Source organism: Ursus arctos, unplaced genomic scaffold (genome assembly GCF_023065955.2).
Source record: "Ursus arctos isolate Adak ecotype North America unplaced genomic scaffold, UrsArc2.0 scaffold_19, whole genome shotgun sequence".
Taxonomy (NCBI): domain Eukaryota; kingdom Metazoa; phylum Chordata; class Mammalia; order Carnivora; family Ursidae; genus Ursus; species Ursus arctos.
In genome coordinates, this window is record NW_026622863.1 from 29,546,812 (window position 1) to 29,574,555 (window position 27,744).

At 37.0% G+C, this 27,744-nt stretch overlaps 1 protein-coding gene across 1 annotated transcript in view; it reads left to right on the plus strand.

Annotated features, from left to right (window-relative positions):
- CNTNAP4 (contactin associated protein family member 4) overlaps positions 1 to 27,744 on the plus strand; it is a 238,169-nt gene that overhangs the window by 136,904 nt on the left and 73,521 nt on the right. Inside the window, exons 5-10 of the mRNA XM_026495274.4 lie at positions 4,052 to 4,255; positions 4,799 to 4,983; positions 5,761 to 5,904; positions 9,058 to 9,319; positions 16,711 to 16,860; positions 22,530 to 22,701. Coding sequence (XP_026351059.1) covers positions 4,052 to 4,255; positions 4,799 to 4,983; positions 5,761 to 5,904; positions 9,058 to 9,319; positions 16,711 to 16,860; positions 22,530 to 22,701 — 1,117 coding nt within the window. The remainder of the gene's footprint in view (positions 1 to 4,051; positions 4,256 to 4,798; positions 4,984 to 5,760; positions 5,905 to 9,057; positions 9,320 to 16,710; positions 16,861 to 22,529; positions 22,702 to 27,744) is intronic.

A 27,744-nucleotide genomic window follows, 5' to 3' on the forward strand; every position in this document is an offset into this window, starting at 1 on the left:
ACCTCAGTTATAAACCTCCTAATGAACTGATTTACCATTAGAAACATGATTCTTTCAGTCAAGTAACATGTCTCCTCCTAATCTTTGGACTATAGGTCTTTTACTGTTACACATTTGGTTAACTTCTGATTTCTAGTTTTTCTTATAGTCAGTTTTCTAATATCTCTACTTTTCCTGTTTATACATTTCAACCGTGTACAAAAGATTCTTTTTCTGAAAGTGACAAAAGATGGGCATAAGTGTGATTCTGTTAATTGATACATGAATATTACTTTGGATGCCTATTTTACTGTTTCTAAACAAATAGATATTGAGTTAAATTACTTTTATTAATGGCCTACTCTCATCAAATCTTTCATAAGTTAGTTTCAATGTAAAGAAGTATGTTACGAATCATCTGAACTTTTCTTCTGTGAGAATGTATTTGCATGGTAGTGTCCTTTGTGGAATAGTGAAAATAAATTTGCCTTGAATGTTACTGGTGATGGCTGAAATGTGGAAATGTTGCTTTCCCAGGGGCTCAGTCAGTTAAGTGTCTGCTTTTGGCTCAGGTCATGATCCCAGGGTCCTGGGATTGAGCCCTGCTTTGGGCTCACTGCTCAGCAGGGAGCTTGCTTCTCCCTCTCCCTCTGCCTGCCACTCTGCCTACATGTGATCTCTCTCTCTCTCTGTCAAATAAATAAATAGAATTAAAAAAAAAAAGAAATGTTGCTTGCCAGTCAATGATACGAAGCCCAGGTTGTCCTTTTTAAGTTAGTAATGTTGAAAGTAAAATTTTCAAAAGCAAAAAAACCATGACTTTCATTCAAATACAGAATAAACACATATGAAAGATGTGATTGATTAATTAATTAAAGAAGGAATCAGAAGGATGGTAAAGCTGGTTGAAAGAAGATTCGAGAGACTGAGTGTACATAGGAATCCAAGAAAGAATGCTGGATTACTATCACAAGGTTAGGTACATAAATGATTAATGTCCAACAGGGCAATAAAACCATAACTGTAGGGCCATTTGTATTTCTACTGGGGGAAAAAAATCTACAAATTAACATGTAACTTAACAAAGTCTGATCCTAATCTGTAATAAATAGTAAAATCAGACATTTATTAATTTACCTAGAATTAAATAATCTTTAGGTGGGTCTGTGAAGAAATGGTCCAATATGACATTGAAAGGATGTGAAGTTATTCGTTTGGATTATATCCAGTTTTCCCAATTTTTCTTAACAGTGGGTAAGACCACTTTCAAGAGAAACTACAGACCTCTGTCTCCTACCAGCATCCTTGGAGAGCTAGATTCTGATAATGAGTTCAAATTCATTTTCACTCTGTCTTCCTCTCTCTCTCTCTCTCTGTCTTTCTGTCTCAAGACTTTTTTTCATATAATTCCAGATTTTTGTATCATTAGCTGTATGTGCCATAACACAGTGTTTTGTGATTATTGTTTAAAATTATATGCTTTTTATATATCAGATATGTTGTGTAGATAGCTTTTTATAATAGTGACTTATATTAGACTCATTATAAGTTGAGTCTTTTATCTAAAGTAATACTGTTAGGAATCATCCTGAAATTTTTTTAATGAAAATTCTTTTACGTATATTGCACATACATAAGTTAAAGTTTTCCTATGCTGACATTGTACTCACATTCTGAATTATATTTAGCTTTTTTCCCTGAAGGTATTGTTCAAACCCATGTGAAATCTGTTTATCCTTCTCCTACTTACTACTTTCTCACTTTCAGACCCATTTTCAAGGCAAGCCCTGCTCACTCTTCTTCCTCTTCTGAGAGTTGAATCGCTGACTATCACCATAGTTCTCGACAATCCTCAGAGCTTCCTTTCATGAAAGTGAAGAAGAGAAAGTGTTGAGAGAATGTCTAGGTTTGGGGGAATTTAATGTCCTAAGAGTAATTCGAAAAGTTTATGGGGACACGTATAGGACTTGAAGACTGTGGGGAGTAGTAGGAACATTAGTGGTGACGTTTCTAGATCAGAGAGCTGAGTTTCCCCAACTACCTTAAGAGACCCAGTCTTCTGTTAGGCTTGATCAGTCCGTCATGGCTGTTCACTGGCTCTGCCGTGTCCCTCTTCACGGAATGTCAGCTCCCTGAGGGCAGGAGCCATGCTTCTGTCGATTATTCTCTTTATCTCAGCTTCCATCCCAGGGCCTCACAAATGATGTGCTAAATGCATACTTGCTGAACGAATGTCTCACATTAGGTATTATCTGTGGAGTAAGAAGAAAATAGGTAAGAGTGAAAGAAAGTGGCAAGTGGCTTCAGTTTAAGAGAGGGAGCAATACACCATTGTTTCAGGCATCAGTCGTCTGATATGTTGTTCACTATCCTGTTTTTGCTGATGGAAATATTGTAGGCACAAAAGCTTTAGGTGCCATGAAGGGCGAGTATGACCATTGTAATATGATAACAATAGCAAAGAAGAGAAAAAAAAGAAATAGTAGGCTGAAGTCACACAGGTTGAACCTTTATTGGAAAAAAAAATTCTCCTGGTAGCTAATTCCAAAAATAGACTTTATCTAAAATAAAATCATTATTATGATGGTTGCCTTTAAGCAATACATTAACTCCGAGATAACTGCATGGCTCCAAATGTGTCAGCATTTAAAGTCTGTCTTATTGGAATTTTTCTTAATTTATTGTAATCTAATAATCATAGAAGACATTATTTGTATTTGACACAGAGTTATGTCTTTACCGTGCACATTCATTCAGCTATATAACACGGAATAATTGTTCAGTTAACGTTATTCTTTCTACAGAATGCAATGTTTATTCATGTGCACGTGGTGAATGAATTCTTTATAAGCACATTAACAAGATGTAGAAAAATCAAACCTCTGAATTTTCAAAAGATAGCTGCATAAAATAGTTGAAAAAAATTTCAGGGGGTGGTGAGTATAAATGGTTCACATTAAATATGATGGATAATCTGAATGAAATGTATATTTGGGCATACAAGTAGCTGTAATAATTTTGTCAAATGAAACAAGATGAGTAAACTTTAATGTCATTTCATTGACTGGGAAGAGTCGGCTAACCAGTTGAAAAATAGCTTCATTGGGTTTCCCTAACCTCTTCATTTATTACATAAATGTACTCTCAAGGGTAATTGCCTTAAAAAAAATCTTTGAATTGCGAAATACGGAAAACACTGCTAGGCTTTCCCAGTATTATCAGTTCTATTTTTTGTCTGTTGTTCAGGGTGCAACTGATTTTGACAGATGTGCTGTTACGTTACTGGTATAACATGACATCTTTTTTCAGATGAACTGAATAAAAGTGATCTTGACAGTGAGTAGATAAGACACTGTCAGAAAGCTGAAAAAACATGTCAGTGTCACGGTTTTGACACAAATGCAGCAGAACAGCCCTTATAATATCATTAAGTGAAAGTCTTCCCAACAGTGTCCTCTAGAACACAGAATGTAGCATTACTCTTAAGTACTATTAGCCACAAAAATAATAAATAAAACAAAACACAAAGGTCAGCTTAATATATACTTGAGGAGGCATTTGATGTGTCTGACGTATGTGTGTGTATTTGTACGCAGATCTCTTTTCTACAGCATGTGTGAGAGATCTGTGAGACAGCAAACCATTTTTTCAGGAGCTCAAAACAGTTTCACTTCAACACTTCAGGAACATCATTAAAAATACTGATTGTGAAATATGCAGAGTGGTTTATGGATATTGATCATAACCCTTTTCCTGATTTTCTTTTTTTTATTGGATGAAGAGAAATAGCTTTCAGTAATATGAGAAAATTAGGAATACAGTTTAAGATGTATTTCTAGATCATGATTTTGTAAATAGGTTAGTAAAGACTAAAATGGAATCAATCCCAGGCATCAGGAGGGAATTACTTTATTTTCCCTTATGACTGGCTTGGGACTGAACTACACATGTGAGTGTGTATGCACAATAAACAACGCCTTATATGTATCATATGTATATATGCACACATTTAAATGCTTTAATAAAAAGCATATTTATCCTTTAGGATGACTTTTAATGTCTTTGTCTCTAGGATCAGAGGTGGTTGATCTTGATGGAAAAAGTTCCCTTCTCTACAGATTTGATCAAAACTCTCTGAGCCCAGTAAAGGATATTATTTCTTTGAAATTTAAAACTATGCAGAGTGATGGCATTCTGCTCCACCGGGAAGGCCAAAATGGAGATCACATCACACTGGAATTAAGGAGAGGAAGACTCTTTTTACTTATTAATTCAGGTAAAATTATTCGGCGAAGTGCTTGAAAATCTGACCATTTAGATACCACTTCAGTAACTTTATACTTTTATAGCTTCTGTTGTAATAATTAAGGTGCCGTATGTCCATATCCAAGGGCTTACATGTACACCAATATTCCACTTTCACCTACAAGTGGTTCATATTTTGCAAATTGTACAAGACCTTCATTTGAAATTTTTTACAAAGTGCCAGCAGAACTATCTAGCTGTTTTCAAACATCATGAAGAAAGGAATGGGTCATTGAAAAATATTGAGGTAGTAAAAGTAATGAGGTTGTAGCAAAGATAAAATTTACATTGCAAATGAGCATGTGATGGGAAATACTAATAAAAAGCATTAACAGTGGAGGAAATTGCAACAAGGTTGAGAGGATATTATATTCAAACTTCAGGTAGATCCACTCTAGTGTTTGGATGGAATGCAAGGAAGGAGATTGCAGTAATTATGAGAGATGCCGGTCCACGAGGGGAAACTTTTTTTCTAGACTGGGAATAATGGTGCTGTTATTTTTTCTCTTCTCAGGTGAAGCCAAACTGCCCTCCACTCACACGCTCATCAGTCTCACCCTGGGCAGCCTGCTGGACGACCAGCACTGGCACTCCGTGCTCATCCAGCGCGTGGGCCAACAAGTCAACTTCACAGTGGATGAGCACAGGCACCGTTTCCACGCCCAGGGAGAATTCAGTTACCTGGACCTCGATTATGAGGTGTGATAGTTATGTATCAATTAATACAGATTTTTATGATGTGGATGTTGGGTGACCATGCAAAAGAAAATACACTGTAGAGAGCTCCCCTCCCCTTTTTCAGAGTAACTCCAAGTGACCTAACTCACAATATCAGATTTGGGCAGACACTACTGACGCTTCATCTTTCTGCCAATATGTTAATCTACTCTTATACAGAGAGATTTTCTTTTTTACCTGAAATGTATAGTCACAAATTATCACATGTAAGAAATCTCCAAGGGATCGTATTACCACAAGTGAATACAGAATGTGTTGCATGTTTTGTTTTTTTGTGTGTGCTGTAGGGCATCCTTGAGCAGTGTAGATTTATGGAGAAGTTGTAGTACTGAATAGATTATCAATCGATTCAAATGCACAAATAACCAATATGCGCCGGAAATGTCTATAAAACAAAATGCCATTATAACCAGTTATGTTATTAAACAGAGGCTTACCGTGGATATAAAGTTGCATTTTTATTCATCAACCAATAAACATCAACTCCAGATTTGATTAGTAACTTGTAAGAATAATCAAGTTCTCGTGTAAATGAAAACTGAATGCATGTAAATTTGTTTTTAAATCTGCATTTTAATTTAAAAAAATATCCATATGAAATTAGCAACATGGCAGTGTAGAGTGATGAAAAATTGATTTATCTGTGATGATTAAAGCTATAGCTGTTAGTCATAATTATTTAAGCAGATTATCAGAAAATCACTAAACAATATTATTGATGCCATTTTTCTTTCTAAGATCAGCTTTGGAGGGATTCCAGCACCTGGAAAATCAGTGTCATTCGCCCATAAGAATTTTCATGGGTGTCTAGAAAACCTCTACTATAATGGAGTAGATATCATTGATTTGGCCAAGCGACAAAAACCAGAGATCACCACTATGGTAAGACGTGATAGGATGTTTTAGAGATTACGCTTTTAAAAATTTTCTCTCCTTGGCAATATGCATGTAAAGGATTAATCCAATCTAAAGGAATTATAATGCACAGGGCATGATTATTTTATTTGTATATGACATAAAGCTTTTTTTTTTTTTTTTTTTTTACAGTTGATAATTTAATTTTGTGATGTTATTACTCCAGGGGCCTAATTTCTTTGCTGTGTAATAATAAGATATTCCCTGACAAACTCCCTAAATAAGCGTACCAAGTTCCTGGAATCAGATAACATCCATGTATATTAGAGAGGCATTTGAAAAACTGTATTTTGCTATGGTCATTCATAACAAATAAAAGAAACAAATAGGCTGTTACAAGACTGCATCTGCCAGTCTGTCCCAATAGCAGTGTTGGTCAGGCTGCATTATATTCTAATTCTGTGGAAATGCAGCAGATTTTAAATAGGACTGTACTGGTCAGGGTTCAGTCAGGGAAGCAGCACCACTATGACTTTTATGAACAAGGGATCTATTTTAGGACTTGGATATTAACAATTGTCAGAGGAACTGGAATGTGGAGGCCCGCTGTCAGAAGAAGAGACTGTGCAGAGTGAAGGAGAGCCAGGACAAACTGGAACAAACCAGCTCCTCTGTGATCACCCTTCACTGGGCTTTGTCATAGAAAAAAAGTCTTGTGGAAGGAAATGGCTGGCATTTCACTTTTGACTCAAATACCACAGAAGCTCCGTTTTGGGCTAACTTTTCACCAAAACCAGCTGTGGAAGGGGATTCTGGGAAACATGGTTTCCAGTTTAACCGGCTTCATGATAGAAACGCAGACACACAGATGCATTTCAGTACATTTTTGTAATTGTTCAAAATTCAGGATGTATCCATTTAAACTGGTGCTGTGTCAGCCAATCCCAAAGCACATCATGGGAATATTTATTGTTTGCAAAAGATTTTATTCCTGATTCTCTGTGTGAATTGGTGGTATTTGGAGGAGTATACCATCCAGAAAGATTTTTAGTTATTTTTTTTTTAATAAAAGGGTAGATGATTTATAGGAAAAAAAATACTGTGGATAGATGTGTGTGTTTCATTGGCAAATGAGTTTCCAGAAACTGCTCATGCAGCTAACACCCACTTTTCACTGGCAAGAGGATTTGCGGCTTGCAGGGTGGTAGCAGGCAGCTGTCCAAATGGAGCATGGGACCAAACTGCAGCTGGTAAAATGTTTCCAGTTTTACGAGGTTTGTTAGTTTCTAATTGCCTTTACATTGTGGGTCAGTGTAGTTTACTTTCCCGCTGTTGTTATTTCATTCACTGGGACAAGGTATTTGTCCACAATGAGAGCAAATGCACTTTTAACAGAGTCACAGTATAGCCAAATATTTTTGTTTAACCAAGACCAAATGGTTTAATTCCAATGTGTATCCTTCTGAATAAAGTCAATTTCACTGAGTTTTCAAATCTCTATTTGGAAAACATGTTAACGATTACTTTCAGGAAAAATAAATATGTTTATCTTCATTTCTGAAGCCTGTTAAGGAATATGCTTAATTATTTCTAAATAATTCAGACCTTGAAGTTTTTTGAAATCCTTAAATATCTATTTTACTTTACTAGCAGAATAATTTATATACATATATAGTATTTTAATGAAAACTTATGCAATTCTAAGGTATCTTGAAGATCTATTATAAAACCATTAGATGCAAAATAATACATGTAAATCTGATGATATGGGCCTAATGATAAGAAAAAGCCAAAAATATTTTTTAAATTAAAGGGATGTTGGGGCCTGGCTGACTCATTCAGTGGAGCACGCAGCTCTTGACCTTGGGGTTTTGAGTTCAAACCCCATGTTGTGTATAGAGATTACTTGAAAATAAAATCTTAAAAAAAATAAAGGAATGTAAGTAGTGCATTATGCATCGTAGTGTCCAATGTAAAACACAAAAGGAAAAATGTGCTAAGGATATAAACAGACCACTCTGAGGAAAGCTAGTCCAAAAGAGCCACAAACGCATGAAAAATGCTCAGATTCACTGTTGGTCAGGTAAACGCAAGATAAATAAAAATGATATATCATGTTGGCATTTTGTCATTGAACTTGTGCAGATTTAAAAGATCTATAATACCTATTCCTGCCAAGGATGTGGGGACAAGGATATCCTTGTATATTACCAGTAGAAATGTGGAGTATTTTAACTTCTTTTTGGAAAAGAAGCTGGCGATATTTATTAAGACATACAGGTATATACAATTCTGTATTTAGAACTCTCTTCTGTCGAACTGAAAATACACATAGGAGCATGCAGAGTTATTTATCATAGCATTGCTGGGAGAGGCAAACCTGGAAACAAAGCACATGCACATTAACAGGAAAACAATTGAGTAAAAGCTGGGATATTCACATAATAGAGTATTATGCAATCAACAAAAAGAAGGAACTAGGCTTACGCCAGATAACTCAAAAGGATTTCCATAAGGTATTTATTAGTGATAGAACATAGCTCCTATTTTTGTAAAATAAATAATGCTTAGTGTGTAGGTATATCGTCAACGTATATCTAAGTGTGTGCTTATGTACATGTAACTGAATATAAACCTGAAACTATATATATATGTTATATATATGTTATATATAATATATATTATATATAAATCAGAGATCCAACGGGAAAAGAGAAAAATATGAAAAAATACAGAAGGAAAAACAATAGCTCGGTAATATTGGGTATGTTATGGGGTGGATTAGAACCAAACGCATCAAAAGATGAAAGAGAAAAGGATTTCACCCAGAGCCCAGGGAATGGAAAACCAAGAAAAGGTAAAAAACAAAGAACTGGCTTAAATAAATTTTTATTGACTTCAATGGCATTGAGTTAGATGCCTTTATAGAAGTTGAAAACTGGGGAAAAACGGATTTCACCAAGAACCCGGGGAAAGATTGACCTGACCATACTATCACGGGATTTGAAGAACCTTTAAGATATATGGCAAGGATTTGAATTTTCATGTTGATAGCAGTTTGTTGCTGTTTTAAACCAAGGATAATTTCAGATCCGTAAACGGCCTTTGTGAATACTTCCATTTCTATTACTAAAGTGATGCGAGCCATTCTTAAAGCTTTTTCTTTTGCTTTCTTGTCAGGGAAATGTGTCGTTTTCCTGTTCACAGTCACAGTCTGTGCCTGTGACTTTTCTCAGCCCCAGAAGTTACTTAGCCCTGCCAGGCTTTTCCGGGGAGGACAAGCTTTCTGCCACCTTTCAATTTCGAACCTGGAATAAGGCAGGACTTCTCCTGTTCAGCGAACTTCAGCTGGTTTCAGGGGGTCTCCTCCTCTTTCTTAATGATGGAAAACTTAAGCTGAATCTCCACCAGCCAGGAAAATTACCCAGTGACATCACAGCAGGTAATAAGTGTGTTCCTGCAGGCAAAGCATATGGGTTTGAAAGATTTCATTATCTCTCGATCCCTTTTCCTTAACATTTTATGCATAACCAAAAAATTAGTGTTTGTTTAATAAATGAATACTTGAGTTAATAAGATTATCAGTGCTCTGCCTTACAGGACCTTGACTCCAATTTCCTTTTAAATATGGCTTCACCACTAGCAGTTCTTATTAACCGAATGATAGTTACGGAGGAATAGAAAAGTCCTTTCATGACCCTCTTGCGCACTCCAGATAAGTGACTATATTCTGAGGAAATGTGTTTTGGGGAAAAATGCGAAAGACTTTGAAGTGGACCCAAAGTTTACTGGGCATCTTCAGTGGAAGACTAGACTCTTGTCTAACACAGCTATTAGCCTTATCTGGTCCGTGAGAGAAAAGGAGAGGCCCTTCTTGGATCTTATCTCTATTTCTGTATTTGTGTGTGTGGTAAAACCAAAACCCTTAGTCAAAATAACTTCACTTGCCGACGTATTCTGTACAGAGTTGGATATATTTGGGGAGGATGAAAAGATTCATGCAAAGTTCTTCATTTGGACACCAAATGGGATTCTCTCCACTTCTAGGCAATACGGTATCATAATGATTTGAAGTACTATAATTAAGAAGACTATATGAGTATCTGGAAAATTAATGTCTAATTTAGGTCAGTGCTTTGGGTGAGGGATATTTTTGTCTCTTCATTAAAATTATATAGTTCTTGACAAGGGATCTCCATCACATTTTCATATATGTGGAATAACACCCAAGCCAAGCAACTAGAGGTCACATTGAGGTAAATTACCACATCAGTTTAATAAATGATCTTTAAAAAAAAATTAAAGATGCCATTGTACTACTCCTCTATATTAACTATGACCAAAATTAATAGAATATGACTGAGAGAGGAAAAATCAGATTACAGTCAGAAACTAAATATAGAAAGAACAAGTATACAAATGGACTCACAAATGCATAGTCTTTATGTATCTTTTTCATTGTTCAGTGTATCACTGCAGTTTGTGGGAGCTAAAAGTTCAATGTTAATTATAATTTTTAACAGTCACTATGTTGTGACTTTTTAATGTAATGCTCAAAATGTGGTAGATTTGCAGGCTTGACAAAAGGAAATAAATTAATCAGTGCCATATGAATAATTAATAGGCTCCCTAAAATGAGGGCCTAAAAATGTAAGCTTGTCATTAATGTGTAGTTTATTGTGATTTATTTGACATCCTAAGAAGTGGTTATATTCATAGCCTTCTTTCAACATCTTAAAGAAACTGCTTCAGTACAGTGTTACTATAGTGAGCCCCATGAAGCTAGTCCTTTTCTAAACACATTACAGGCATGAATATTTATTAAATTACTAGGCATAAGTCTATATAGAATACTCTGAATGATTTAAAAATCTCTAAATTAATGTTTAAATTTATTAAATTTAATTATTAAATTTAAATAATTTAAATAATTAAATTTAATTATTAAATTATCTCTAAATTAATGTTTAAATTTATTAAATTTATTAAATTAAATGTAATCCATTGTGGCATCAGAGGACTCAGTGTGATTGTTTCCATAGCTAATAACAAGGAGCCTCAACTATGGATGAATGCCAAGGTAGGAAAAATCGTTACACTTCAGATCACACAAGTAGGCCTTGACTTACCAACTCCCCCACTCCCATTTTTCCAGCTCCTTGAAAAATATTAATTTTGGCCAGTTTCAGTGAGGCAAGCACCTTTTGCACTTGAAAACAGAGTATATAAATGGTAGCTGGGTGGGTGGTTCACTGGTCCCCTCCTGAGGGAAGGTTTTCACATGTACAATGCTCAAGAATTAAGTCCTTTGTCAGGATGTATTATAATGACTCTTTAAAGGGAATCAAATACTTATTGATGGATTTGTATCATATTATGTTAAAGCTTTCCATTCTGTAAGTAAGGGTGGTTCAATTTTTCTTAACTGCTGAAGATATAAATTAGTAATCCTAATATGTTTTAAAGAATCAAAATTTTTCTATCTTTTGCAGTGGAATAAAAATTAAATTGTGTTGAGAAAGAGCCGTGTTGTTCAAATCTTTGAATTAGCAGGATAAATTTTTAATGTGATACACAGTTTGGCAAATTGTCACTTGGAATTCTTTGAAAATACTGTCAGCCTGTATCATTTTTGAAATATTAAAGATATTAGTCTAAATTATAAAAGATATTAGCAGTATTACAGACTCCTTCATGACACAAAATATTTTCAGTCGTTGTCACTTTTATAGATGTCAAAGCAAACACTGTTCAGATGGCATCAAGGACCCAATGAACAGCGTGGCTATGTTTTCCTATTTAAAGCAAATTCATTATTGTAGGATTTGAGATTTCTGCTATGATTTAGCATTTCTGCTGCTGCTTTTGCCTGAAGGTGAAAATCAGGCCTATAAACCAGCTTCTTGCTGTCATGGGCAGGGCCTGGAGACATGGGCTTGCAGAATAAGAGACGTTTCTGGCATTTTTCATTTACTAGACCTTCACGATCCTTGTGGCCCTAGCAGAGGAGCAGCCCTCTGGATTTGCCTAACTGAGGAGAGCCTTGTTTTATCCCACCTTCTTCCCTCTCATTGTTGGAATAGTCCTACCTCCCAGATTGTAAACCTGTCACTTCCCGAAACTCCCTTTCTCCTAAAGTGATTGGCACCAGTGATCTCCATATTTTCGTCTTGACAAGATCTATCTGGTGGCCTGGAACTTTAGTTCTGGCTGCTGAATATAGTTAGTGGATATAGGAATTTCTGACACTGTTTCAGAGCTCTTAAAGATATTTAAAAACAGGAAAAACCCTTCAGTTCCTCCTTGAGCAATAGCCTAGGTATAACCACCTTTTGTACCTTTGCAAAGAACCTACCCTGTACAGCAGGCTTTTTTCTTTATATATCTTATTTCATGGATGCCTAGTATGGTCTTAAGAGAGAGTGATGGTGGCTAAGCTGTCACAGTTCCTTTGTAGCAATTAGGATTGGTACCAGAAGACTGTATGTGAGAAGCAGATGTAAATCGGTTTCCTCCTTCTGCATTTTGTGTGTTTATGTGGTTGGACCTCAGAGGGTGAGAAAAAGAGAGAGGGGGAGAGACAGAGACAGAGAAAGAAAGAGGAGGGGGGAAGAGGAAGGGAGAAGAGAAAAGAGGGAGAGAGTTCTGGAAAACAGTCATGTTCTCCCCTACTATCTATAATCACAAACACTTCTATTTATTTTTCTATTATTTCATTATTCCATTTAGAGTTTTCAATGCTTTCCACCCAAAGTCCACAGAGAACACACCTGTATTCAAACAAGTTGGGTTTATTGCTTATTGCGGCAAGGAGAACACACATCCTGGGGAGCCACAGGCATGTCTTAATGTAAAGGTGTTAAGGATGATTTATTCTAAGATTTTGGGTTGTTAGTTTATTTGGGGAGGAGGTTTTGAGGAAGGGGAAAATTGCTCTGGATTAAATGCTGCTAGGAAGTAAGGGTAATTGTGTGTTGAGGTTATCTTTGTAAATCTTATCTAGGATGGAGGAATGAAATAAGGCCAAAGCTGTAATTGGTATAAAAAAAATAAAATCAGTTGTCATTCATATTATCCAGAAGAGGAAGTTTGGTATTTTTGTGGTTTTCACAGTAGCCTTGTTATTGTCTGGGCTTACACAACATTATAAAGTAGTTTGACTTTTTCTTTTTCTTTTTTTTTTTTTGGTTCAGTTTCACTGTAGTCACAGAGTTACCTTGACTAATATTGGTGTTCTGTGAGATTGTGTTCAGCAGGAGAGCACCAATGCCTAGCCCTAAGTGCCCGCCAACTTCTCATACCGCCAAGGTCTTGCTCAGAGTGCCAGGCTACTTCCTAGCTGTTTGGGAGCTGCTTTTTGGTTTCTCAAATTTATTATTTACAAGAGCAAAAAAAATAAAGGGACCGCCTATCCTGCAGGCAGAGTATGGGTTTTGGAATCAGCTTACCAGCTGGACATGACCTTGGATAATTTGTTGTTCTTACTTGAGCCTGGTTTTCCCCATATTTAAAATGAATACTATCAGTGTTGAAGATTAAATACACAATGCACGTTAAGCACACAATACCTGCTATGAAATCCATAAAAACTGTTGTTATTAATTATTTTTTTATTATACCAACAACATGCCCCCCTCCCAGACTCAAAACTTATGAGTGGTGGGAGCAGTCGTCTAATTAGCATTTACTTACTTAATGTCATGAACAAGATAAAGGACAAATTCGGTGATTCCTCTCCTGCCCTTCATTTACAGTGTTGTGGTCTTCTAAGGGGCTCCCTCTCACCAGACCTAAAAGCGGGAAGGAGTTGTACACTTAAAAAAAAAAAAAAATAGAACCTAATTTTAAAATTATCCTTTTATTATGTCAAGTTAAGAGAAAGGAATTAATTGGACTTTTCATTGTTTAATTTACATGGTAAATCCCACGGATGGTAACAAGCCTCCTCCTCATAAGTCAGTGGTGTCTGTTATAAATGAGGCTTGGGGAGAGCTTTCCGGTGGTTCCCCCACAAACACAGCACAGCTTCAGTACATGCTAGCTGGGCACGTGGGTGACTTAACTGTGTCAGATGACTGAGCAGCTGTCCTAGCAGTCTTTTGTTCTTAATCTAAATTGGCTTCTGTGTTGACAGAAGAAATTCCCGAGCTTTGACTTTAATCCCGCAGCATGCGTCACCCAGCCCATACCTGAAGCACTGCTACTCAGTGTGGTCCCTGGACTAACACCCATTCAGTGAAATATTTGTTTCCAAGAGGAGCATAAAACTTGGCATTAAGTTCTAAGAACCTGTGAGAGCAATAAGATCTTGCTGTGCCATCCAAGCACATGGGCGCTGGGCTTGTATCTTATGTCTTCTTTATTTAATTTTTACTGACTTTCCCTCAATTTTATGAAAGTATCGGTCTGCTCTAGGCCAGGAAAGAAAATGTTCATCACCACAGGTAGTTTGAGAAGCACTATCCTGGACCTGTAAAAAGCCTAAGATAAGAGGGGCTCCTGGGTGGCACAGCGGTTAAGCGTCTGCCTTCGGCTCAGGGCGTGATCCCGACGTTATGGGATCCAGCCCCACATCAGGCTCCTCCACTATGAGCCTACTTCTTCCTCTCCCACTCCCCTTGCTTGTGTTCCCTCTCTCACTGGCTGTCTCTATCTCTGTCGAATAAATAAATAAAATCTTTAAAAAAAAGAAAAGCCTAAGATAAGATAACAGAAGCGGAATCATGTTTACAGGGCCGTCCAACCTTTGAGAGAGCCGATAGGAGGCACGTGTGACGCAAAGCTCAGTACAAGGACTTTCACTCTAAATGTATCCTCTTAAAGGAAGCTCTAGATGACAAATCTGGGGCATTTGATTTATTTTAGTCCAATCTCATACTGTCCGGGATTACATAACTCTTCAGTCGTCTATTTCCAGAGCCCACTCTTAGAAAATGTGTCTAAAAGTATCTAACCTACATTTTTCATTTTTCATTTTTCAGGTTTTTCTCATTACCTTTCACAAACCAAGCCAGTTGGGTCTTTGAAAATCTTTTTTGCTTCCTGGATGTAGTATAAAAATGAGCTTCAGTGCCCAGGATGGAATTTGCGTTATACTAAATAAATCCAGGGCAAAGAGCTTAATCGCCTAAGAGAGCTTCTACACATTTTCTCTCTGAAAGCCTGTGGTCAAAAATAGCTAGGGAAGTGAAGAAATTGTGCATTGTACATAATACCAGAAAAGAGGCCCTGACCTTTGCGTTTTATAGAGTACTCCTATTTTAGTTTACTAATTTGATATACAAAATCATACAGCATTGAGTATTCAATGGATATAAACCTTACTGGTAAATCCACAATAGAGATGCTTAGATTCCACCTGTCTGCTGATATTCAGACACAGAGCCTTTGTAGACTCAATTCCCTTTAAGAAGGAAAGGGCTAACTCATCTCATGGATTCATGAAACTAGAGCTGCCTTGGGAGGGATGGGAGATTGTTTTTAAGAGGTGAAGAGAATACTTTGATTTTGGATTAATGCAATTTTTGGTTATATATATAATCTTGAAAAATTGGGGGAAAATATAAAAATGAATAAAAACCACAGTTTTTCATTATGCAAAAATTACCGCTTTGTATATAGGGATATTTCCTTTCAGCCCTTCCCCATATTTATACAAAAAGTAGGAATATCATTAGAACTGTATATATGTAGTTGATTCTCATTATTTGCAGTAGTTATGTTGTGTAAAGTGATCGTGAACATTGAATTAGCAAATACTGAACTACCACTCCTAGGGGAATTGTGGGGTTAGGTTCCTGTGACCTTCTGGTAACAACATTTTTGTCAGCCAGTCAATATATAACCTTGCTTTATATATGATTCTGTTTAAAGACACCTTATTTAATATATATTGTTGATCCATTAACATTGAACTCGTGGCCAGCCGCACCATAACCAATGCCTGAGTGAAGTTCATATAACATGTATATTTTCTCTGTGAGGCACTATCACTGCCTCCTTGCATTTAGGAACACCAGACAATACCCTATCACTAGGCCTGGGGTCTTTTAAATGGCAAAATCACCAACCAAAAGCACAAAAATGTGGGAAACGTGTTTACATATGAGAGCTGAAACAAGCGTTTCCTTGTGTAACCTCAGTTGGAAACACGTGTGTCGGTCAACACAATTTATTCACTGCTCTGTGCATGTCTGTGAATGATTCCAAAGATGCCCTGAGTATTGATTTTGGGGTTACAAATAAATTATGGTGAGTACGTGAATTTGCGAGTATGGAATCTGCACGCCATCAGGATCGACTATGTAAATGTGGTTGTACACACTGCTTTATTTTTTAACTTCATATTATATGGGAAAACTTTGAATATTCATTATAGTAATTTTTCTAATGATTGACTTGATATACATTGCTAAATATGTAATATTATAAAAGATGACTACACAAAAATGTAAAAAAGCAGATAAGTCATTTTATTGGGTCTAACCTAGAATTTTGGAAAATATCTGTACTCTTCCCAAACCCCTCCCTGTAAAAGGTAAAGTACATGATGGAAGCTGAAAACTGTCCATGCCAAACATTTGAAGGATTTTAACCACTTAGGACTTCTTCCAGAGTTGGGGATTTTGTTCTTTATATTGAGGCCCTAAGAAAAGAATAACACACCATTTTCCACAAGACAGTACCCACTTGCCTCCTTTTCCTGTCTTTCTGTTTCCTTTTATTATTCTGAGTGCCGTGCTTGTTTGGGTGATGTATATTTTGCTTCTAACTAACTGCTTATGCTGTTCACTGTTGAGAGAGATTTCTTTTAACTGATTTTGTCTCCCCCAGGTGTTGGATTAAATGACGGACAGTGGCATTCCATCTCCTTATCTGCCAAACGGAATCACTTGAGTGTGGTGGTAGATGGCCAAGTGGCCTCTGCTGCTTCTTCCCTGGGGCCCGAGCAGATTTATTCCGGTGGTACCTATTATTTTGGAGGTAAGAGAAAGAGATCAGGCCGTACAGGCAGTTGACCCATATTTGCACTTACTCCCCACTGTGTCTTCGAGATGTCATTATGTTTTAACCAATTCAATAGTATGGAATAATTTCTCACTTTCATTGAACATGGACGTGTTGAGTGAATCAAGATGACCAACTATGACCTAAAATGCATTTCTTAGAGGTGGATTTACTTATGTTTACAATTTCTACAATGATAATGCTTGCAAATAGACAACGCTCTTCAGTTCTTACTTTCAAACTTTGTTATATTTTCCTAGTGTTAAATGGTTCTTATATGGCTTTTTCAGATTTTATGGGCTGATTTTATTGCAGTATTTTCCTTCACATGGCTCTTAGCTCCTCTGGAGCATCCTTATTGCTTTCCTACTGCCCAATGCAGAAGGGCAATATTATGCCAGTGGCAAATAATCTAACCTAATTAGCCATAGAAACCTCTGTTCATTGCTAAATAATAATGCACTGATACATTTGATGAAATTAGGGCATCAACCTTCAACACTGGGCCATCTCTCTAAAAGAACAAAAACAAATGAAGCATTTACCTGCCTGGATGTTTGTTTGAACTAAAAGCTTGGAAAAGAAAACCTTGGAAATGGAAATGAGTCTTTACCACTGGAAAATGAAAATAAAATGTGATTTGCCATTAGAAAGGCAAAGTTGTAAAACTGGTAGTAGTAAGACTTATTTCTAATCATGACTTGGTGTGTTTCTTATTGCTGTTATTTTGAATTTTGATAGTCACCTGTCTAGAATCCCTTTTGAATTTGGTGGTGGTGGCCCAATCTTTATTATTCATCAGTAAAATACAAATTCCTTCCTAAGAATTGACAGTAAGCACACAGACCATGCATCGTTCATCTGATACTAAGAACAAACGAACACTTTCCGTGCTACCCATGGAGGGGTCCATGTCCTAACTGAAAGGGAAATTTTCACAATGTCTGGAGCCCTCGATGTCCTCCAGATGAAAGAGGAGGATGTCCTCAGATTCCCCACAGCAGGAACCCACTTGGGTGGCACCAACCTTGACTTCCATATGGAACAACAGTACATCTACAGAAAGAGAGGTGATGGAGTCTACCTCATGACTCTGAGGAGAACCTGGAAGAAAATTCCGCTGGCGGCTCCTGCCATCATTGCTGTTGAAAACCTGGCCAATGTCAGTGGCCTGTCATCCAGAAATCGTGGCCAGTGCGCTGGGCTGAAGTGTGCTGCTACCCCTGGAGCCACTGCTGCTGCCGGCGCCTCACCCCTGGAACCTCCACTAACCAGATCCACGCAGCCTTCCGAGAGCCGAGACTCTGGTGGTGACTGAGCCCAGAGCTGACCACCAGCCTCTCACAGAACGCTCCTGTGCGCTGTGTGGACATCGCCATCCCTTGCTCCCTCAGGGTGTCTTATGTGGCTGCTGGCCCAGGGTGTTCTGCGCATGCGTGGCACCATTTCCCGCGACCGCCGGTGCGGGATCTGTGCTTGCAGAGTTCCTGAAGGGATGGAAGAGGAAGAGCCCCCCACTGGTGAGACCGAAAAGGAAGAGCAGACCGCTGCTGGGAAGGCTGGGACCAAGGAGGAGGGAATGGACTGCCCCAGCTCCTGAGTTCACTGCTCCGCGAGCCGAAGTGGCAGGCTGCTCTGGAAGGCGGCCAGGCGCCCTCTGGGCCCGTTCCCTGCTGAAGACTGGAGCGCTCGGCCGGCCACTGGAGACCGGTCCGCAGCGGCCGCTGCTCCGGCCGCGGAATGGGTACGAACAACCCCCGAGTGGTCTTCAGCTGCTCTCCCATAAGGGCAAACAAAATGGAAATAAGGTCGATGGAAAAGAAACCGTTTCTAAAAAAAAAAAAAAAAAAAAAGAACCAACAAAACCCCTGCATCATCCGTTACTGTGAATGGCAGCATAGCGGCAACAATCTTAAAAGATGTAATTGCCGCCGTTAGTGAGGTTTGTTCATTCCTGAACCAAGTTGCTTATTAAACCTCATGGAATATATGATTGATTTTATGGCAATCCATAGGAACACATTCCCTTAATAAATGGTAAGATATGGAGAACAAATTAAGAGCTTTCACTTAAAAGGAAAAGATTTAGAAGCACTAGAAGAGATTTTAAAAACAGGCATATTGTTAAATGTGAAAAAAAAAAGAGTAGATAAAATGAATAGGCTGGATAAAAGTGTAAATCATGAAAATAGAACCCTCATTCTTAAAGTATTTTTCATCCCTCATGTTCGTATTTAACGATGCTTACCAGTTTTTTGCAGAAAATTTTTATTGCTATTATTCATTCTGTCATATTTTGTGGTGAAATATATCACACGTGCACTCTGTAATTTTGCTTGTTTTTATTATGTTACAAACGATATGCACTATTTTATTTAAATAAACTTTTAATCTTTGAATAGTTTTAGATTTATGCAAAAGTTGCAAAGATAGAGAGTTCCCGTATTCCCTGCACCCAGTGTCTTTGGTAGTTCACCTCTTACATCATATGTGCATTTTAAAGAATACTAATCAGAATACTATGCATATCTACATGTGCATTTCCCAGCTTAGAAAGATAATATTATCAACTTTCTTTTGCCCCTCCAGGGTACTATCTCTTCATCTCCCCAGGTAAACACTGTCTTGAATTTGGGGCTTATTCTCCCTCTCATGTTCTTTATAATTTGACGTCTATTAAGGTGTCCGAGTTCCTAACCAATATACTGTGGAAGCTTCCATAATAAAATTCAAACTTCAGGACTTAAAAAAAAAAATCACGATCGCCCGTTTACTTAGGTATCTCTGTTTAGTCAATCATCTCAGTTGGTGTCCTTCAGTTCCAGAAGGGCATGAGATTCTACTGATCAATGAACACACACCCTGCACACTCTAAGGCACCCTAACATTTCCAGGGCTAGAAACAAAAAGCCAAAAGAAAGCAGGAGGCCTTCTCCTGCCCTGCTCTTCCCTCCTCTTCCCAGGCTTGTGATCCAGAGACTGGTAGAGGAGGTCCATCCTTCTGGAAGCCCACTTAGGGCTTTGGGCTGGCAATTCTGGATTTGGGGACTGGACTGGAGGAGAGTGGGGTGACCAACTCTTCCCAGTTTTAGTACTGGACACCCTGAGTCCCAAGGCACACTGTCATAGTTGTTGGCCCTAGAAGACCTTCTGCTCTGTGTGCATGAGAGCCTCCTGTAATACGAGGATCCGTATTATCTAATTGGAAGGCTCTTCTTAAGTTGTTCATTCTTCAGCCAGTTTATCTTCAAGTAAATAAATATCCCATGTTCTAAGATACTTCCCATCAGTTCTCTTCCACAACTCTCTCAATTCAGCTGCAGCTTTCCAGTGATCTTATCAGCCTATAATCGGCCTAACATGGCTGCAGTCTATTCCACCAACCTGCACTGCACCTCCGTTCCAGGCTGCTCTTGAGAGCGACACTCATGTCGGGAGAGGGTGCGGCTCAGAAATCACAGCATTCCACATATGCCATGCCAGAGCCCATTATTGTCCATCGCTTTCTGCTTTTTCTCCCTCCAGCCGAGTGCTTTTCAAAAATTCGGACTGCACTGTGGTGCATTGTGCTCGGCTTTTTTTATTTGTAAATTGTAAATTTTAAATCTGGGTTCTCCAGATTAAGGACAGATAAATGTCTAATTCCTGCAATATTCCCCCATGTGATCTTTGTGCTCTTGATAACACACTGTGCAGCACAGACTGGAGGCACTAGACCTTGTGCAGAATTCTCACACCCCCACTTGGGTAAATCAAACATCATCCATCCAGTGAACGGGCTAGACCACCATGAAGTCAAAGCCGACATCTTCTGGTGCGGTGACATCGAGTGATAATTTATCTGTCATCCTCAGAGGTGCTTCACATGCCAACTGCCTCCAGTAATGGATCCATCCATTAATTCAGCATTAAGTATTCCCCAGAAATCTTCGTATTTTAGAACTTCCATCTCAAACAGGTTCAGTGCTGAACTTCTCTGTGCTATTGCAATATATTAACTTGTGGTTGCCTGTTATCGTAGACTAATGAGACGAACCTGGCTTGAACCCTTCTTTATTCTAAAATCTCTTGCTTATTAAACATTGTGGCTAGGAATATGAAGTGCCTAATGATATGATGATGTGCTTTCTGTAAAGTTCCGTAATCTTTCTTTGTCACTGCATTTGCTTAGTTTTATTCCCTACAGGCATATTGCACAATTTATTTTATTCTGAAATGGTTTGAAATGTGTCAGGAAACACTACCTGGAGAAAAGGAGATTAGCAGAGCTGTTTATATTCCTGGCATATTGTAGTCGCCCCCAAATATTATTGAACTATTATCCTCTCAGTTTTTACTTTAACATTCTTAATTGGTTAATAAGTCATCTAGAAAACATATCAAGGTTATAATAACCATACCCTACACCACAGAAGAATTTTAAGCACTGAAAATGTGTATGATACCATGTACAATAAATTGATACTCCAAGAGCTTTCATCACCTTTTCTTGATATATCAAATTTGAAACTTCAAAGTCTCCCTTGGCTAAAATGTGATATTCCAATGTACCTGATAACCGTTTTAAGTGTGAATTCTGGCCTTTACCTGCCATGTTAATGTGTTTCATTAGGAAAATAAGCATTAAAGGGAAATACTGTCAGTCACAACATTTAATTATAATTAGCAAAGAGAGTTAATTGTATAGGTATTAGGAAGAAAAAGAGTGTGGATTGTGTAGGAATTAAGAAGTTGCTGATTCATTTCTTATTCTTGAAACTGTAATAGTGCTTGACAACCATAACAGCAGAGAAAGATTAATGAAAAATACGTAAGTATAGTATATGTGTTCATACTCCATAAAATTATTTATTTCACTTGGCTAGAGAAACACTTAGAACATCATTAAACCCCAGAGAATAATGGTTAATAATATAGTTCTTTATTACTTAAATAATTAGAAACAGGTCTTAGATAAGTGTTAGGAAAAAATCAATATAAATGGAACATTCTTTTATGAGGCAAAGAATAAATAAAATCACAGTGAAATGTCTGACATTAAGTCATTATGATTTATTAAAATGCATGTGTGTATGGCTCTTATATGCATATGAAAATAAAGTATTTGTTTAAATAGTTGGTAATTTTATTCTAAGTCAATATAGCTCCTTTCCCAAAGAGTTAGCTTTAAATACCAAGGTATTTCACTGTTATTGATTTATCTTTTCTTACCTACAGTGCACATATTAAATCTTTATGCCTTTTTTTGCATTCCAAAAGACTAAGTTCCTTTGTTTAAGTTTAATAAGCATTTCATATTATATAATGATAATATAGTATATATAATATAAATAATTATATGTAATAATTATTATATATTATTATTAATACAAAGTATTTCTCTTTATTACCATAGGATTCACATGAAATAATGTTATAATTAATTGTAATTGTATAATAAAGAGAAATACTTTGTATGAATTGCAATATGTCATTTAGGTCAAACTAATGATGACTGCGAGGGGCTCTTCCTCCCTCTTTTCATTTTAAGAAATTAATCAAGTGCCTCTTTCTTTTCTTTTTTCATAATGAAGTTGTCTGTGATACTAAATCCTGATTCATTATGATATATCCTGACTTACTTTGTTTTGTGTTGTTTTGGTCAGGTTGTCCTGACAACAGCTTTGGATCCAAATGTAAAAACGCACTGGGTGGATTTCAGGGATGTATGAGGCTCATTTCTATCAGTAACAAGGCGGTAGATCTGATTTCAGTTCAGCAGGGGTCCCTTGGAAACTTCAGTGACCTTCAGATAGACTCATGTGGAATCACAGACAGGTAAGGGCAATCTCATTTCTTTACCTTGACCTGTCCGTTTTCAAGCGTTTGCAGCATATTAAAATTTATATATAAAATGAATATGTTTTTAAACTTCTCTTTCCTGCCATCACCTGTTCCACAGGAAATGGATGATATTCACATTAGAAATAAGAATGATACGCTTTAAAAAAAAAAGAAAAAGAGAAATACACTCTTAGGTTTATACCTTGTATTTCCAGGGATAAAATTTAGATGGAAGACATGTGACTGTGTTATTTATATGTACACAGGCTGCCAGTTTACAAAAGGTAATGTCGATGCTGCTATAATTTTAGATGGGTGTAAATGTATCAAAAATATATCATTAAACTTGGTAAATTAGTACACTCTGACAGTAGTATTGATCACCACATACCAATAAGTCAGAGACCTACGGAGCTGGTTATCAAAGTGTCTTTTGCTTCTCTGACAGCTGAGTAATATTTTCAGAGACATAGCAATTTAACTGGTTGCTATGCTTCTAATGTGTACCTTTAACAACCCATTACTGTCTTCTCTGCAGGGAAAACAAAAAGAGCCTCTCCTCTGGAAAAGTTTGGAGCTCTAGTATTGCTCAAGATGTAAGGATGATCCAGTAGTTTCAATAGGAACTCCCAGTATAGGGCATGATAATGCAAGATTTGAAAGTTAGTTGTAGAGAACAAGTGACGTTTAAAATAATAATTGATAGTTAATAATTAAAAATATTTTTAGGCATGGGCGTATTAGCCAAATAATCTTGCCAATCATGCTTTAATATCAAGGGCATTAATTCTAATTATTGAGTTCAATGGAATGTGATAGCCATTACAGATTAAAAAATTAAGCAATGTTGTGACAGACTTAGCCTCTACCCCATGGTAGTGTTCAATATATATTTTGAATAAATAAAATTCTGAGCTTAAAAATAACTTTTTATTTGCATGAGACATTTTATCAACATAAACGCACATCTATTATATATAATATTATTATATATTATATGTATATTATATCTGATAGACCATCTGTCAGTGTCTGCGGATCCTATTTTGAACACTAATAGATATTGTGTTGTGTTTAGAAAAAAGTAATTGTAATCTCATTTAGCAACGGATTAGGAGGCCATACTTTACTTTCTATGAATACACATTTATTTATTTAACCCAACTTGTAGATAAAATAATTCTTCCTATAATGAAAGATGATACGTAAAGGAAGAATTTAGACTGTAAACCTCAATTGGTTTGGTTTTGGGACTAAATGACAGTGACCTTCTTCATAGTTACATCCACACCAGCTCTAGAACCTTAATCCCAATCTGGGGAAGGGCAGGTGGCAAGGCTTCCCGAGCCAGCTCTCTCAAGGTGGGGCTCACTTGTCAGTGGTTAACAACCGTTAGGGCCCCATGGGAAGGTTCAGTCATCCACACTATTAGTGACAGTCATGTTAACCATCTCAGATTGCAGACAGTTCTCTCGGGACAAGTTGATCCACGCGTCTCCAATGGGGCTTTCTCTGAAGCTGCCCTCTTACACAAGGAATCTGGGGGAGATACAGCCTTGTAAAACAGAGGACTGTGATACAGCACAACTGGAGAAAGTAGAGTTTTAGTACCACATCTGAAAAACACTTTTCAGAAATAGTGAGCAAATTATGGATAGATCTTGGCTATACATGATTTATTTCTTTAAGAGAAACTTATGACTAACGGTCACCCTAGTAATCTTAAAAATAATAGCAAAAATCAAAATAATTTTGGCATTTGTTTACTTTTCAAGTTTCCAAAAGTATCTCTAAACTCATATTCAAAAGAAAATACATATTCATTTATTTTGGTCTTAGGTGCTATACCTATTGACATAGCTTCCAAGCATTATTAAATGATGTCTTTTTTAAAATCTGTTTACCAGGGTGTATTCTAAGCACTTAACATGAATTAGTACTTACGTTTGACAATGTGTAAGGATGATGTGAGTGTGCAAGGAGTCTGGGAATGCATGTGTGAATGACCTACAAGTGTGTGCATGCATTGGGATAGTATGGTTGTGTGTGTGTTAATTTGGATGAGTTAGTGTGTGAGGACTTGTGTGAGGGTGTGTGTAAGGACTTGTGTGAGTATGGAAGGTGCTTTTGGATATGTGAGTGAGCTCGTGAGTGTGTACATATATGTGAGAGATGGTGTGGAAGGACTGTGTTCTAAAATGAATTTTACTTATTTATTTATTTTTTTAATTTTAAAGATCTAATTGGGTTTATTAAATGATTTATGAATTGGGCAGTGTCCATTTAGGATATAGAAGAGGCATGCACTGAAATGAATTTTAAATTAATTAATATGTGCTTGAAGTAATCCTCACAAAACCCCATAGGGCTTGTTCCTAGTAGTATTTGTTTCTTATAAATATGAAAGCAGATGCAGAGAGGAAGTTGGCTAAGAGGACATGGCTCAAAAACAGAGCCGGCATCAAATCTCAACGCCCTGGGGCCAGCAAAGTCCCATGGAAATGTCTACCTGCAGAGCTGCATGACCAGCTGGGGGCACATTCACATTTATTGTGGTTACTATTAATCTATGTATAATAAACGCAAAACTTAATGGTTTAATAAATTGCAATTAAAAACACAGGAACATTAAAAATAAAAATCTGACAGGAACTAAACAGTGTAGCTCTTTTTGTACTTTAAGTTGAATCAAACCTATACTAAAGGTGTACATATATTTACACACATGCTCACACTCACACTTACACAGTCATTCGCACACACTCTTTTACACACATAAATGAACAGCCATTGCACACAGCCTCTCATGTGTATGTACACACTTATGTGCTTACTGCATACCCCAAAGCTCTTTACCACACACAATCCTTACAAGTACACTCCTTATACACACATTCCCATACCTCCTCATTCATATATCCATACACATGTACACTCACACACATGCACACACTTACAAGATCATTCCCATGCCTCTTACACACTCACATCTTCCTTACACACAGTCACACACAGTCACACACACACACACACACTCATCTAGAAGCCCTCCCTTTGTACTCTGTGGACGTGCAGGGGTAGTGACCCCACCTCAGAAATCTGGGTGGAGGGTGACTGAGAGCTGAGGGTAATCACTCTCTCAAGGGAGCTGCTGTCCCTATCTCATGTCCCCATGTAAGTTTATGAGCAATGAAAATAATGATGGAAATGTCTACGGTAAAGTGTTGGAGTCTAGAGAGAATGGGTTGTTTTACTTTGTATTGGAATGACTAGTGAGAAGAAAAGTGTAAATTGTTCAGACGTTGAATCAAAATCAGTACTTCGCTATAGAATGTAATTTGCCATAGGTTACTTACTGGTTGTCAAACAGAGCTACTACATGGGGAATTTAAATAACATCCACAATCCAGGCTTCACACTGTAATTAAAAAATGTGAAAAGTCAAGCCTAACAAGAATCAAGGAAAATGATTTCAGTATCTTTCAGCAGCAGCAAATCAAATAGAAAGAGCACGTGTATCACACTAATTATTCATTCTTTAAGATCGTAGGTATAGCCACTTACAACTGCCCCCTTTTAAAGCATGGCTGAGGTCTGTTAAGAATAGCTTGCTCTGTCCTTTTCTTTTCTGATCACCAACTAGGATTATTATTGTTTTAATCTCCCTCTTTCTTCTAGATTGTTATTGACTTGAAATGCTTAAAAAATTAGATACATCACGAAACATTCTTTGAATGGATTCCTGTGAATCTATAAAAATGCTAAAATATATGTAAACTTAGTTGGCAATGAAAGATGCCCATTACTTATTTGTGAATCCTTAAAAAGCAGGTTGTAAAATAACATACAATTATATTTATAAATACAGCCTCACACACAAATGCATGTATATGTTTATAGTGGTGATTTTTGTATGTGAGGTTATAAACTATATTTCTTCTCTATTGTTTCCTGGATCACTTGATTTTTTGTACAGTGGATATCTATTTTTTATAATCAGGAAAAATCAATAACATCGTTTTCAGTTAAAATTGGAGAAATCCTATAAGCGAAACATGAAGTTTCCTATCCTTAGTTTTTTAATAACGGAGGTTGCAGAAACCCCAGTATGAATGCATTCTTGACAGGCTTCGCAGTTTATTTTTTTATTCTGGGGTAAAAGAGAGCATTTCAAGCTTTGGCCTCAATATATGTTTCAATCTAAATTCTAAAAAGCATCAATAATCTGATCAGGGCTGTTCAAGTGGGTACCAGAAGCTCCCTAGCTTTGTTGTCCACAGTGCCCTATGTATCTCAGTGATTTTCTCTTAGTGTTCTGAGACTGAAAATATAACTCTTTCATTTAAAAAGTAGCTTAGGTCCAAACAACTTATTTATGTCCTAAAATTTAGTAACCCTCTGAAAAAGGAACATATATATATATAAAATTTTATATAATGTGTATTTATTATTAATTTATATAAGGAATAATATATATTATTCATATAATTGTAAATATCAGTATATATATTATATATAGTATTTATGTAATTTGAAAATACTTTAATTTTAGTTTGAATTAAACACAACTACTTCATAATTACATGTGTTTACCTGTTGAGTACTGCACAATTTTTCAAAGCTTGGGATCAGGTCAGACACCGCCACCCTCATTTTTGCTCAACACTGATTTCACATGGTACTGTTTTTTTGTTTTGTTTTTTTAATCAACTCCCGAAAATCCACCTTCTTAAAGATAGGACATCATTAGGGGGTGCCTGGGTGGCGCAGTCGTTAAGCGTCTGCCTTCGGCTCAGGGAGTGATCCCGGCGTTCTGGGATCGAGCCCCACATCGGGCTCCTGTGCTATGAGCCTGCTTCTTCCTCTCCCACTCCCCCTGCTTGTGTTCCCTCTCTCGCTGGCTGTCTCTCTGTCGCATAAATAAATAAAATCTTTAAAAAAAAAAAAAAGATAGGACATCATTAAAAGGAAAGTAATATGATCTAATGTTGAAATTGAACTACCTCGAGCTAGGAAGTTGTGCAGTCTTGGGCAGAT